General features: G+C 50.9%; 4 protein-coding genes across 4 annotated transcripts; 3 read left to right on the top strand and 1 right to left on the bottom strand.

The window, feature by feature from the left end:
- Nucleotides 1-2895: 2895 nt before the first annotated feature.
- On the bottom strand, nt 2896-3435 carry SMAC4_13844 (uncharacterized protein; the record flags this gene model as incomplete). The annotated part of the gene is made up of 1 exon (XM_066091650.1): nt 2896-3435. The coding sequence occupies one exon, from the start codon at nt 3433-3435 to the stop codon at nt 2896-2898; it is 540 nt and encodes a 179-aa protein (XP_065947228.1).
- A 679-nt stretch (nt 3436-4114) lies between these two features.
- On the top strand, nt 4115-4654 carry SMAC4_02338 (uncharacterized protein; the record flags this gene model as incomplete). The annotated part of the gene is made up of 1 exon (XM_003350619.1): nt 4115-4654. The coding sequence occupies one exon, from the start codon at nt 4115-4117 to the stop codon at nt 4652-4654; it is 540 nt and encodes a 179-aa protein (XP_003350667.1).
- A 2422-nt stretch (nt 4655-7076) lies between these two features.
- SMAC4_12087 (uncharacterized protein) lies at nt 7077-9003 on the top strand (the record flags this gene model as incomplete). The annotated part of the gene is made up of 3 exons (XM_003350618.2): nt 7077-8399; nt 8470-8668; nt 8698-9003. The coding sequence occupies 3 exons, from the start codon at nt 7077-7079 to the stop codon at nt 8844-8846; spliced, it is 1671 nt and encodes a 556-aa protein (XP_003350666.2). The 3' UTR covers nt 8847-9003.
- Nucleotides 9004-12241: 3238 nt separating this feature from the next.
- SMAC4_02337 (uncharacterized protein) lies at nt 12242-14549 on the top strand. Its single transcript, XM_003350617.2, has 3 exons — nt 12242-12440; nt 12524-12665; nt 12739-14549. The coding sequence occupies exons 1-3, from the start codon at nt 12360-12362 to the stop codon at nt 14238-14240; spliced, it is 1725 nt and encodes a 574-aa protein (XP_003350665.1). The 5' UTR covers nt 12242-12359; the 3' UTR covers nt 14241-14549.
- The last annotated feature ends 55 nt before the right edge of the window (nt 14550-14604 follow it).

The raw sequence follows: 14604 nt of genomic DNA, 5'->3' as shown, positions 1-14604 counted from the left end.
TTTTCTAATCAAGAACCACCTTGCCTATCGAAAGAACTCTCCTGGTGACTATTCCACCACCCGGGCCCTCACTACCAATGGACCTGCCCCTTCAATGGGCTATCTTCGTCCTTCTCCGGAGGGGCACCCCATTCGTAAGACAGAGCTCTGTACGGCTGAGTACTCAAGCTTTCTGGATCGAACTCGATATGGTGCAGTGTGGCACAAACAGGCTGAGAGTCTTGAGTCGAAGATGGCACGGATATATCGAGAGACTCAATGAGAAGGAGGCGGATGTGATTCTCGGCGAGAAGAGGTTGATACGGATATCCTCCAGCCTCAGCACCCGAGCAACTTGGATCCTCAGCAACTGGCCCGCCAACATCATCTTCCGAGGGCCAGAATAAGTCCTCGAACTCCTCGTCCTCTCCCACAGCCTGCTTATCACAATCAGTAAATCTGAGAACAGACGAAAGAGTGTTCGAAGGTGCACCAACCGCTTTGAAAAACGACATTGACACTACTGAGCTAAGTAATGGGATTATGAAACAAAGCGCCTTTTCTGTCCGGCTATCCTCCTTTCGTGGTGCTGGAACTGCCCGTCTGTCGGTCTCCTATCCGGTTCGAGAATTTGACCAAAAATGAAATGATGTGGAAAACAAGAAGATACCTCTATCCACGACTGTATGTGTCGTTGACAATCTGACTTCAAGTGTCTTCAGCCTGGTTCGCTTTCACAACCCTTGATGCCTAAAGGCAACCCCGCGTGTACAGCCCCCAAACTCCAACCACTCACCTCGATAGGGACCGGAAATTGAGCCAATCAACATCAGCAACATGAAGTCAAATATGCACATTTGCTTGTGTGGCTGATGGTTATCATGCTGTTGACATATGGATGAGTGGGCTTGGGCGAATTGTGACTTGATAATAGGCTCCCAGCATGATAAAGTCTACGGTGAGAGGAGCCTTGTTCTGAAATTGCACGTTCTGCTCGACGTCACCTTCAGTGGCAGTAACTCCTTTACACAGAGGTCTGTATGACTGCGTGATTTTCTGGTACGAGGGCTGTCATCTCATTTATTAATAAGAAAATCTTAGGCACTGAAGTGACACCGAGTGGATCGATGTGGTTCAATCCCAACTATTGAATAGATCCGTGGATACTTACCTACGTTCAAGCGATTTGCAGTATTGTCACAACTACGTCTTTTCACTGTTGTTTTGAGAACCTACAAGCTACAAACTTTGTTATGGACAGCAAGCAACGGTAATATGGCCATAACGTTGATAGCGTCAAGCGTGCTCTTCAGGCTGTGATCTTATTACCCGCCTCTTTTTCCCCAGACTTTTGTCTCTGTTTGGACTGGTCTTTCGGTGCCTCTCATTATTCTTTAGTCTAGCCCAACGTCTATTCGGCATTCCCTAGGCGTTGTTACAGTTTACCAGCTGGATACTATTATATACCGTGTTAAACACGCTAGACGCCACGGTAACCGTATATCCATGAAGAAATAACACTTCGATTAGAGCAACTTCAAAGTTGGGAAATGAATGGAGAAGTCGAAGTTCGATTAAGAGGATATACAGAGGTATTTCACGGCATGTATCGAGATTCATCCAAGGAAAGTCTGTCTACGTGCATCAAAGATCCTACGCTACCTTGTCTTTTATGTTTCCAACGTTAGTCGGTATATGTCAAGTTGTAATACATACCTCTAGGTAAATTCATCTGTCTCACTTTGTCCCCAACATGATCCGCGCCTTCGTGGTATTTCTTAAAATCTACCACAATCTCTGCGACACTTTCTCGAAACTCCGAACGATAAACTCATTCTTTCTGTCTTGGCTCTTCTAATACAAGGACTAGTTCAACTTGGTCTTCCTTACAGTCTGAGCATCGGTTCTTGGTTGTCCCTCGGTTTCTTGCTTCAACCTCCTCTTGGGCAGAAAGTCAGTGGGTGTCACGACAAGACAACCAACCTGGCTCACAACCACGGGTACCCGAGCGCCTGTATCCAAATTAAAAGGTGCTCGTGCACTACCCATTTGTACCGGAACCAACCCTGCCCAACCCTCAGCAACCCGGTATTCGCCAATCCTATTTTGTGAGACAGCCCCATCATCTTTGCGTAAAATACATGAGTGCTGTCGTATGTCGTTAGTAGGCTGGAACGGCGGACTATAGCAACAGCCTGAAGGTATACATCTATTACCGACTTGGTATAATCCGGCGTGATCTTCCCAGTGCAGTCGTTCGCTATTCCCAACATTGTATAAACATAATCTCTTGGATCTGTTGCCTTAAACCCGTTCAACAGGCACAGTTTCATCCACCTAGCGAGTGGTGTCTTTTTTCTTGTCATCTTCAGTTTCCTCAAAGTGATCACTTGAGCTGCTGAACTGTTGATAGTCTGAGACCTCTGCCACTCAAGCAGACGTATAAGAAGCACATCTTGCTGAGATGATGCCTGTATACTGTTGGCCATCCACATCTCCAACGCGTTTTCAAACCTCTCCTTCGTTATCGCACCATTGCCGCACAAAATCACGTAGTCTTTCGCCAGTACAAACTCCTGGATAATCCACACCCGACGCCAATACGATGCCCAACAAAGCAGCATGAGCCCAAATGACATCTTTTCAGAGTTCCCAATCCCACTGAAATGTATGCCTGGCAGCTTATATATGAAACCGGTCGTGAACCATTCACTCTTGAAGTTCCATCCCACACCCTTGTTGACCGTTTCCAACTTCTCCATGGTAGCTTCGAGACTCTTCCTGTATTCTTTGTTTTCATTTCCCACAGCCACCTCAGTGGCGAGTTGCTTCAGGGTATGATGAACCCTCCCCCGGGGGTGTCTCAATTTATAGACGCCTTCACGCAATTTTCTCAGAGTCCCTTCTGGCACTTCTTTAAACTCCATGCCCCGTTCGTTGATCATCCGTATCGCCTCCTCCGCCAGTCCCCAGGCATCCCAACCACACCAAGACCATCTTTGCAGACGCGAAGATGTCTCTCATTAACCCCACTTGATGACCCTTCTCATTGTCGTCGATTTGGTTGATGCACAAGGCATCCACCCAGAGCGGCATCGTTGTATTACCGCTCATATTAAAATCAGCATGGATGACAGCCTTGAGGGCATCATAGAGATTCTGACAAATGTGGACTGTATGTCCATCGATGTTTATTGTCGGGAGCTCCGTATTCGTGTCCGGGGCCGGTCCACATTCGTATGAAAGAGCTCGGTATGCTTGAGGGCTAGCATTGTCCAAGTCCAACTGAACGTTTTGTAATCTGGGGGAGATAACGTACTGGCCGTCACCTCGAAGGAGGGAACATGTAGGTGAGTGAGAGTCGAGGAAGAGCAAGCGGATGTGCTTGCCATGCTGTGGAGGCTGGAGAGGCTGGTAAGGGTATACGGTGGTTTTCAGATCTTCATCAGTGGACATGCTAGAAGGCTCTTGTAAAGGTCCGGGCTATTGTAAAGAAGGGAGCTCTACATGATATTCCGACCGGTGTTCGGGATGGGCAACAGGAGCCGTTGATGGAGGGTTATGCTTTGGGCTTCGACAGTGATTGAGGTCAAAATCGACGGCGACTGTTCTCGAGTCCATAATTTCTGTGTTGTGATCAGTCTCTAGAGCTGGGGCTGAAGAAGGCAGCATCGCGCTTGTCTCCGTCTGGACCACCAATGATGCCACAGACAGGCTATGATCGAAGATATGGGGTCAGTCAGTTTTGCTGTGTTGATGAGTTGTCCTTGGTTGCGTGATTGTTTAAATGGTGCAGGAATGAATTGTTGGGTCTGACATTGGGCATAACTCTGCTTTGGTGGCAGCTTTATCGCTTCAACGAACTTTGTCGGAGATTCATTATTTGCTTCTGATTCGCGAGCAAGTCTGGAATAATGCCGGTGGTGGCTGAGGCTGTGTCAACGGTTGGATTGACAACCTTTCGGTCAACTTCAATTGTGTCAATGTCGAAATATCACAACACTTAAGACCAACTCTCCCCTCTTTTGATTCTATCTTCATCCCTTGATGTCCACATAGCCAAGTTACGGTCGCCGCTCAGGCTGGAACACCAGGCAAGTGTCAGCCACAGCCTCAAGTTATCAACTCGTCCGCAATGTCCTCCAACAGCACGTCAGACTTCGGGCCCCAGAGTGAGCAGTCTTTCTCCCCTCAAGAAGACAGGGAGTTGCCACCAACTTCTTGCAAAGCGTCGGAGGATCCCACTGGCAATTATCCCTACCAGCCTCTCCAGTCCAACGGGCACATACGCCTCTTGCTCCTCGAGCACCCAGGCCCCTCTTCCACTCATGACACCCCAGTCATCTCAGCTACCCTGCAGGAAGTCAAGTTATCTGTAGTCGGAGAAACGCCCTTCCAGACGTACAAAGCCCTTTCTTACGAATGGGGTCTTCCTCTTTCAAACCCCTCAGACACCCCGACGATATTTCTTGACAACTACCCTATCCGCATCCGCCAGAATTTGTATGATGCCTTCCAAAGCATCCTCCACAATCACCGCCGACTTTACGGTGGATCGCCCCTCTATCTCAGGGTGGATGCCCTGTGCATCAATCAGCTTAATGATGAGGAAAAGGGTCACCAAGTTCAGTTGATGAGAAAGATATACGAAGGCGCAGAGATGGTAATCATTTAGTTGGGCATGGGGATCAAATGCAATGATAGAGCGATAGACGTGCTTAGCATGGATCTTAGGGGTCTGCAAAGGTATCTAAGTCATGGAAAACTGACTGACGAGGAATGGGAGAGGATCAAGGAGCTTTATAGCGAGGCGACCTACTGGGAAATGGTGTGGATTTTGCAGGAGTTCGTGTTGGCGAGGAATTACGTTGTCTTGTGTAGCGGGGCATTGATAACCAAAGAAATATTTGAACGGGGTTTGGGGGTTGCTAAAGATGGATCAATGAGGGAGGATCGAGACCCTCTGACCTACGGGGAGTTTCCGGACTGGCCCGACGACCTCTTGAAATGGTACTCGCCGGTAGTTCCACTCATCGTTTTTAGGGAGTCAAGACATTCAGCATTCCGTTCGGAGGTTACCCTCGACATTTGGCTGGATATGATGTGTGGCGACCAATACCAGGCGACAGATTCCAGGGACTATGTCTTTGCTGTGTTGGGCATCTCGGACGACGGAGACAGCATTGTCCCCGATTATAAGCTGTCAACTTGGGGGGTATTCTGTTTGGCCTTGTCAACCCAGACAGTGAGGAACAAACTATCAGACAGTGCCGATCTTTACAACATCCAGCATTGGGGAGGTCTCATGGGGATCCCAAAGAATCTGGCTTCGGAGCTCCTGGAAAGGATGGTATTAGCAACATGCAAGACCGAGCCTGGAAAATTCCTTTCAGACCAACGGATGTCTATGAGATATTGGCCACATTAGTATAACTCAAGACAGGCAAGAGACCTGGAAGTAGTTGAGACTGAGGAAACGGGCAATTCAAATAGCACATAGGTACTCACAATCTGTTGTAACGTATTTTCTCCCACTTGGTAACAGAAGAAGGGAACTATAACATAATAGAGGGAAAACAGACAATAAAGACGTAACCCATCCGGGACAGAGAGCCGTGGCATTACCACTACAGGTGAATAAGTCTAAATCCCTCCTGACCCCGATCACAAAGAATCCTGTGTGAACCTGATTTCACTTGGAGAAAAAGCAAAGCAATAGCAGAGACACTTACATCGTATATATCCGCATGTTAAACACACAGCCCCATACCCCGCTGCTAAGACAGACAGACTAACCGGCTTTTGTGATGATTCGGGCAGCTCTAGGTGCAGGTCTATCTGGAGTGCTTTCCCTGGGGTTCATCTTCAGCCATCATATCCGCTGAATATTGTAGACTGTGGGAAGATGGCAGATGTGTTAGCGATAGGCCCTCGGTGTACCAGACTGTGTCAAAGCACAACCCCTTCAAGAGGAATACTATACTTTCCGTACCGTATTTTGGCGCCTGTAATTCTGCTGAATGAGTGAACAGCGAGTGATTGCCTCGTTCCACTACCAACCGCTCTCCTGCCATGTAATTCTCCTTCCAAATGTGCCCAACACACAAAAAAAAAAAAAAAAAAAAAGCCTGCGAAACAGACGATGACGAAACCACTGATCCTCCGACCAAGTGTCTAGAAGTTTCAACCTTGATCTGAGTACAAGTCAACAGACAAGTGACTGAATAACGGAATGACATACCTTCCCCATCTTATTGTCCTCGCATCACGCCGTCGCGCGGAATACCATAAGAAATGGTCTCATCTCCCGTCCGTTTCCCTAGAAACCCAAGCTCTCCCTCCCGCCTTTCGACGACCTTCACCCGTAACTTACACCCTACGGTCCAATGACACCAGCTCGCATTGACTCGACGAGCAACTTGAAAAAAAAAGACCAAAAAAAAAAAGATCAGACGGTCAATCTTGGCAACGGCCAAATACTTATTGAACGGACTTTGACCAATAGCTGACCCACCCACTGCCTATCTCCCTTCATGTACCCCTCGGGTACCGTATATCTTTATCCTCCAGCTTTCAACTCGACCTCACCTTTCCTGCATCCACTCCAGTCTCACCTTGTTGCGATATCAGAGGCAGCAACCTGTCGAGTGCGGTATAGCATCATCGTCGGTTCACGTTCTGCGCTAAGGGTAAGTGAGCAAGTTTATCAAGAACGATTGTGATTTTGCCAGTGGATGGATTTTCGTCGGCGATGTTTGCCTCATTTCATTGAGATGATGCCGATATTTGTTGCCTCGAGTCACGTTGTCGTTGTCGCGAACCGCCTTCTTTTGTCGCAGTTCGTCAAACAACGCTGACCTCTCCCTCACTCCGGGCACATCGCTCATCTTCTGGAAAGATCGAGATCACCTTCAGCCGCCTCTTGTCTTGATCTGACATTCATGTCGCCGCGAATCGAAGCTGACCTTTCACCTCCAGACTTTCCCAGTCGCAATCAACCAAACGGGCCAATACTCCGGCAGAAAAAGGGAACAGCCCCATCCTTCTTTGACCACTCATAGGCGCAAGAGCAACTCCTCCGTGAGTAAATCCCCAAAATGGGCAACACCAGAAAGTCACCCAGCAAGCTGGGCCAGTCGCCCGCGGTGAAGTCTCATCACGCCCGCGTCAACTCCACTTCTAGCAACGCGTTCGGTGGCCCCTCGACCCCTTCCAAACTGGGCGGCGGTGGCGGCGGCGGCGGCAGCGCAAGGAAGAACGAGAGCAGCACCCCAGCGAAGGAGTGGAACTTCACCTACCTGCCCCCGAGCCACGAGGAGCGTAAGAAGAACGGTCGCGTCGAAGGCAGGAACTTGATCACTTGGAGCCGTAAGTACCCCGCCCGTCCTTTGTCGCAGGCAATGAACCCCATCTATCTCGAAGCAAAATCACTAACCATCCCTCCAGGTCCCCGCATGGCCGAAAAGCTTCTCCTACACATCCAATACGAATGCTCCCGCTACCGCGTCGACATCCCCTGGGACTCCATCGCCCACCGTCTACACCCAGGCTCAACCGGCAGCGCCATCCATCAGCACCTCAACCGCTTGCGCGGCCACCTAATTGCCGAAGGCCACTTGGTCCCGCCCATCTGTCAGAAGCCCGGCTCGCGCGTCTTCGTCGACCCGCACGTTCGCGGCTACATCCGCGCTAACCAGGAGAACCCGGATGATCAGCTGACTACGCGTCCTGTGAGGTTTGACGAGCCGCTTGAGGACCGCAAGTTTAACCTGCCAGATGCTGTGGAGAACTTTGGTAGAGGAGGTGGAGGAGGTGGTAACTACGGCGGCGGCGGCGGCAGCGGTGCTGGTACCCCCCGTCGTGGCAGCGTCAACGGCAACGGCACCCCTCTGGGACGCACCCCTGGTGGTATCCTTGCAGGTGTTGGTCCCATTGGTGATAATGGCATTGGCAGCTCTGGCGGTAGTGGAGGTGGGCGCATGAGAGCCAGCCGTGGCAGCGGTCGTGGTGTCGTCAAGATCAAGCGCGAGCCTTCCCCTGATCCGGCTGACCTTGATTCTGATGAGGAGTACCGCCCAGGTGCTAAGAAGGTTCCTAAGTCGGCGGCTCGCCGGTCGGCTAGAGCTAAGAAGGTGAATACTCGCCCGACCTATGCGGAAGAGGAGGACGATGACATGGAGTATTACGGCGTGGTTCCGCGTCAGTCTGTCGAGCAGTATCAGCAGGGCGAAGCTGATGTTGCTGATGACGAGGGCGAGGCTGAGGATTACGGCGCTGATGCTGATGAGTATTTTTTGCGGTACGATTTGGACAATGATCGCCGGGGCTCTGGTGTTGGTGCTGGTAACGGCAAAGGTAATCGTATCGGTAGTGTCCCTTCGTATGTTCCTCAGTTCGACGACGAGGGCGAGGATGCTGATGTAAGTTCCTTACTCTTTTCTCATCCATCACCGGTATCTGACCTGTTTGCTGACTCTTTTTGCCCTAAAGTTCGAAGGCCTTGACTCTCCCCCAAAGCCTGCTCAAGTGCGCCAGGCGAACAACAACGGCTACCCCACCAGAAACGAGTATCGTCTCCCTCCGATCACCAACCTCATGCGCAACACCAACGCAAACGCCGAAGACGACTACAGCCACGGCGCGAACGAGGCAATGTTCAGCGACCCCCGCTCCCCCCTCGGCCTGGGCAGTGCTTCTGAAGCGGTGGCTATGTCTAAGGCCCCGCCCCCGCCCTTGATGCGGCCCGACTTCTACAACTTTGCCAGTGCCCTGCATTCCGGAGGAGATGGAAACTATCACTCCCAGCCCATGCAAGGCAGCAGCAGCCATGGTCACGGCCAGGACACCCAGTACTCCCACGCATTTAGCCAACAGGGTCGGTCCCAGGATCCCTTTTTGGGTCAGAATAACCGCGCCTCCAGCAAGGGCGATGGCAACCAGATGTTCGACTTCCAATCGGAGCCGGATGATGACGATGGCCATGAGCTCGAGCAGTCGCCTTCCAAGAGGGCGAAGCATGCTTGAAGAAACGGGCCGCCCGCTTCACCCAGTTCGGCAACCAGCGCAATCAGGCATACACGTGGATGAAATTGCAGGCCTCTGCTCACACCTACCCATAAGTATGGAATTCCTCGTTGGAAATTTCAGTTATTTCTTTCTTTCTTTCGGTTTTCTTTGCTGTCTTTTTTTCTTCCTCTTCGGTTGCTGTGGAGTGGCTTTTTTTTATCCCAGTTTGTCGTCAGGCATTATGGGAGAGAAAGACTACTCACACCAACCGAAGGAAAAGTGAGCCGTTTGTTTTTCTGTTTCTCTTTCATTTCGTTGCAGATTCCTTGCCGATCTTTGTCGTTTTATCGCAAAAGGAGTATTGACAGAGGAGCATTTATAGCAGGAGGTGGCGCTAAAGGATATTGACCAGCGTTGGGCCAGCTATAACAGACATCGGTAGAGCATGGAAGTCAGAGCCAATGTTGCTCTTACGGACATGTCGTCTGTTGTGGAGGACTGTGCTTTCTTAGGCGAAGTTATGGTGGACAACGGTGGAGTTTCGGAGCTGAGCATTTGAAGGCGTTGTCTAGCTGCACCGTGACATCCAAGCAGCGCAGGGCCAGATTGCATTAGGGACCATCTTGTTGAGATTGGCTCGTTTCTTCATCCCCGGTCATATAAGGTGTGTGGTGGAAAATTTGTGATCTGCCGGCTCACATTAGCTTCCTTCCTATTCTGCTCTTGAGCCCGGAGGATCAAGGGACCATACATTTATATATCGGAGCTGGCATCATCGTTTATAGCTGTTAGTCAATGAGAGGTACTCACAAACAACTCCGTTTGTTGAGCAGCTTATGTGCATGTCAAGATTCCATTCGCAGTGGGTATGCTTGACAACGATCGACGCACCCACACACAGTAAGTACAATTAATAAGAAGGAACGAATATGGAGAAAAAGAAGAATGGGTAAGTAACTTCAGGAAGGAAAAAAAGGAAGGAAAAAAAGGAAGGAAAAAAACATACAACACCAGGGATTCGCTGGTCGTCACCGACCCAACTACTAGTCTGGCCCTCACTGGCTTATCTATGGGAGAGCGGACGGGATCCCGAGTTTTCCAGTGGGTATGGTCGTATGTGCTTATTCTTTTCTTAAAGTCTGCTTATAACTCTAGCAATGGATTGACAACTGGGGCTGGAGCTGGAGGTGATGCTTTGGGTGGGGGTGGCTGGTGACTGAATGATTTTTGTTATGATCAGGTTGGTTGGTGATTTTAGACGCCTGTGGGTTTTCGGTGTTTGGATCAAAGATGGATCGTAGGCGAGTTGTATGTCTGTAGGTATAAGAAACTTGTCTATGCTTTTAAGTAGACATCAACCCGAAGACGGCAAAAAGAAAGTCCCAACGCAATGAAAATACAGAGCGACACAATGAAACAATGGCGTAGCTGTCAATGCAAAATATAAAAGGCACGAGGAATGAACGCTGTGAACCTTGGACATGATATTGGAGAGTGTCTGTCTAACTCCAATCAAGTCTTCGACATTGACATTAGATGCGAAATTGGACGTTTGAGGTTAGAACCGGCAACGCGGAAACTGAAGAACGTACAACAATGCTTTGGGATATGAGGGCGGAGACGAAAAAATAAAGTATAAGCAAAAGACGACTGAAGCCTGTTACCAGACTGAAAAGAAGTGATAAGTGAAATGGAGTAAAGCGGACTTTGAAAGCATCCTTTAAGAATGACTGAATCTTCGATGGTAAGCTGTGATTGGCGAAGACACTCTCACGAATGAGCAACACCGTAGACAGTGAGAGTAGTATAATGTAAATGGGAGCGAGAACTGCGGAAGAAGATTTCATCCAGACAATTTTGGTGAATGGAAGTATTACTCAGAGAAAAAAAATGCAGTTGAAGTTGAGGGCGTGGAAGAGGTTGTGTGGAGAAACCGAAGGAAGGACTTAAGTTCAGATCGAATGGAGGTTTGTGATTGGCTCTCACACCTAGACTTTAAGATGCTACTTGGGACGGTGTTATACGGAAAAAGATCATGTTGCAATTGCTTTTAACGCCGTAGCAACCGCACATTTTGAGTAGTGATCATAATTCTACATTCTGAACAGCGGGAATAGGACTTATCTTAGCCGCCAGGGTTTTATGCCAGTTGCAAAACTAAAGTCAACAGTATAGGCAAGGCTTGGTGACACAAACATGATCAATGAGGGAACATCATCACATGCTAGACCAAAGTCTAGACTTCATGGTTGGCGGTGATTGACAAACAAAGCAGACCTGTAAAAGGTGGGTTGAACAGGGATTGGTGGACAGGCCATACATTTAAGGTTGTCGAGACCCGAAAGAATATGCACGTAGCCGTCAATTGACAGACACTTGTCCGGGTGAAATAGGTGGAGAAGAGAGTGATGGATATCAACTGAAAAGGATGGGATGAAGGAGTGGTTGTCGCCGTGATGGGAAAGCTGAGAGAGAGCGGGAATTGAGACGACTCCCAATTCTCGACTTCGGTTCGGCCGGTCATTGCGCTTTCGGGCTTCCACTACTGCCGGTGCCGTATGTGCCGAAGCTAGGAGTTGTTTCGGAGTGTTTCGACCTATGACTGCTGGCGCCGATGATGCCGGGGATGCCGAGTCGTGGAAGGCCGGTGTTGAGGCTCAACTGGGGGGTGACGGTCGGCTTTACAATGCGCTTATTTTTGCCAAGACTGACCAAGTGGACGGTCCAGGGGGGTTCGGTTGCCGGGTAACTCTGGGGATTGCCTGCCGAGAGCGAGGTGGTTCCCCGGGGAAGAGGAGCGACTTTGTTGACATGGAAATGCATGGACGTCAGAGGAGCGTACTGATTACTCACCAGCCAGCAAGGTTTCAATGAATGAATTGGCCACATTGATGGGTTGATCCAACGGCCTTGAGCGTAATTGCCGATAAACACAAAGTTGGGAAATTGGAGTTTGTGTGTTTTGTCTACTCGAGTGGAAGGTACGAACCGATCATTGATATGCTGCGCGACATAAACACCGAATGACAGTGATGAATGAGGGGGAATGATTGAATTCAAACAGCGAATGGTGGGGTGCGGATGGTTCCAGAAACAGCGACAGCAGCGGAAATCGAGGGAAAGCAGCAAGCCGCTAACCCACAAGCGACCTAGCGGCAGCGGGGAGCTCGGGCCATTCGAGATGTTTAAGTCCAGCATTTTTTCTCGACGGCGACACGCCCACGCCCGCACTTTTCTTCCCCAGTTCTTTCTGACAGTCCGCGATCTTAGCATTTCCTTTGCTCTCTCCTTTTCCCTGAAGTCGACCGTGATACCCCAGTGATCCTTCTTTTTTCTCTGTTTGTAGTTTCGTTTCTTCACACAATACCCCCAAAATGCAGCGCGCGTTGACCAGAGCCTCCGTCGGCAAGGCGGCCACTCGCCTTCCTTCCCAGCAGCTCCGCTTTGCTCACAAGGTGCGTTTATACAGTACCCGGCCATGCCGTCATGATATCGGATGACAATTGGCGCATACTGACAACTCCCGTCCGCTATACAGGAGCTCAAGTTCGGTGTTGAGGGCCGTGCCGCTCTCCTCGCCGGTGTCGAGACCCTCGCCAGGGCCGTCGCCACCACCCTCGGTCCCAAGGGTCGCAACGTCCTCATCGAGTCCAGCTTCGGCTCCCCCAAGATCACCAAGGGTTAGTACACCATGCTGAGGATATAACAGAGAAACATGGAATGTGTCAGAGTAGCTAACCCCCAGCCCAACAGATGGTGTCACCGTCGCCAAGTCCATCACCCTGAAGGACAAGTTCGAGAACCTCGGTGCCCGCCTCATCCAGGAGGTCGCCGGCAAGACCAACGAGGTCGCCGGTGACGGTACCACCTCCGCTACCGTCCTCGCCCGCGCCATCTTCTCCGAGACCGTCAAGAACGTTGCTGCCGGCTGCAACCCCATGGATCTCCGTCGCGGTATCCAGGCTGCCGTCGAGGCCGTCGTCGAGTACCTCCAGGCCAACAAGCGCGATGTCACCACCTCCGAGGAGGTTGCCCAGGTCGCCACCATCTCTGCCAACGGCGATAAGCACATTGGTGAGCTGATTGCCTCCGCCATGGAGAAGGTCGGCAAGGAGGGTGTCATCACCTGCAAGGAAGGCAAGACTCTCTACGACGAGCTCGAGGTTACCGAGGGTATGCGCTTCGACCGCGGTTTCGTCTCCCCCTACTTCATCACCGACGCCAAGTCTCAGAAGGTCGAGTTTGAGAAGCCCCTGATCCTCCTCTCCGAGAAGAAGATCTCCCAGGCCTCCGACATTATCCCCGCCCTCGAGATCTCCAGCCAGACCCGCCGCCCCCTCATCATCATTGCCGAGGACATTGACGGTGAGGCTCTTGCCGTCTGCATTCTCAACAAGCTCCGTGGCCAGCTCCAGGTCGCCGCCGTCAAGGCCCCCGGCTTCGGTGACAACCGCAAGTCCATCCTCGGCGATCTTGCCGTCCTGACCAACGGTACCGTCTTCACTGAGGAGCTCGACGTCAAGCTCGAGAAGGCCACCCCCGACATGCTCGGCTCTACCGGCTCCATCACCATCACCAAGGAGGACACCATCATCCTCAACGGTGATGGCTCCAAGGACGCCATTGCCCAGCGCTGCGAGCAGATCCGCGGCGTCATGGCCGACCCTTCCACCTCCGAGTACGAGAAGGAGAAGCTCCAGGAGCGTCTCGCCAAGCTCTCTGGCGGTGTTGCCGTCATCAAGGTCGGTGGCTCCTCCGAGGTCGAGGTCGGTGAGAAGAAGGACCGCTTCGTCGACGCTCTCAACGCCACCCGCGCTGCCGTTGAGGAGGGTATCCTCCCCGGTGGTGGTACTGCCCTCATCAAGGCTTCCGTCCACGCCCTCAAGAACGTCAAGCCCGCCAACTTCGACCAGCAGCTCGGTGTCACCATTGTCCGCAACGCCATTACCCGCCCCGCCAAGACCATCATTGAGAACGCCGGTCTCGAGGGCTCCGTCGTTGTCGGCAAGCTCACTGACGAGTTCGCCAACGACTTCAACAAGGGCTTCGACTCCGCCAAGGGCGAGTACGTCGACATGATCCAGGCCGGTATCCTTGACCCCCTCAAGGTCGTCCGCACTGGTCTCGTTGATGCCTCCGGTGTCGCCTCGCTCCTCGGTACCACCGAGGTCGCCATTGTTGAGGCTGATGCCGAGAAGGGCCCTGCTGCCATGGGTGGCATGGGTGGCATGGGCGGCATGGGTGGTATGATGTAAGAAAGAGAAGGAAATTACAAACTACCAGTGAACCACACGGTCAGGGTGTGAAAAATGTGTCTTTTATTTTCCCTTTGATTTACGGCGACAACATGGGTTTGGGGGCATCGGGTTTGGTGTTATCACGGACTGTAAAAAAAATGTGTGTCATGTAATTTTCTCTCCTCTCTACACCCCTTTCCTTCATGCTGTGTTCTTATTAGCATATTCCGGCGGGCATTGTTTGGATGATGATGATGCTCCTTGTACTATAATCTACGGAACCACAGAGGAGGGTTAGAGTAGAGCGAATCATGAGAATGAATGAAAACTGTACAATATTGCTACTTTTGTTTCCTACTTTAAGTTGCAAAAGCTGTGCACT

The sequence above is a fragment of the Sordaria macrospora genome, chromosome 5 (assembly GCF_033870435.1).
Source record: "Sordaria macrospora chromosome 5, complete sequence".
NCBI classification, from domain to species: domain Eukaryota; kingdom Fungi; phylum Ascomycota; class Sordariomycetes; order Sordariales; family Sordariaceae; genus Sordaria; species Sordaria macrospora.
The sequence above is the reverse complement of the archived record's forward strand: the minus strand, read 5'-3'. Positions and strand labels throughout refer to the sequence as shown.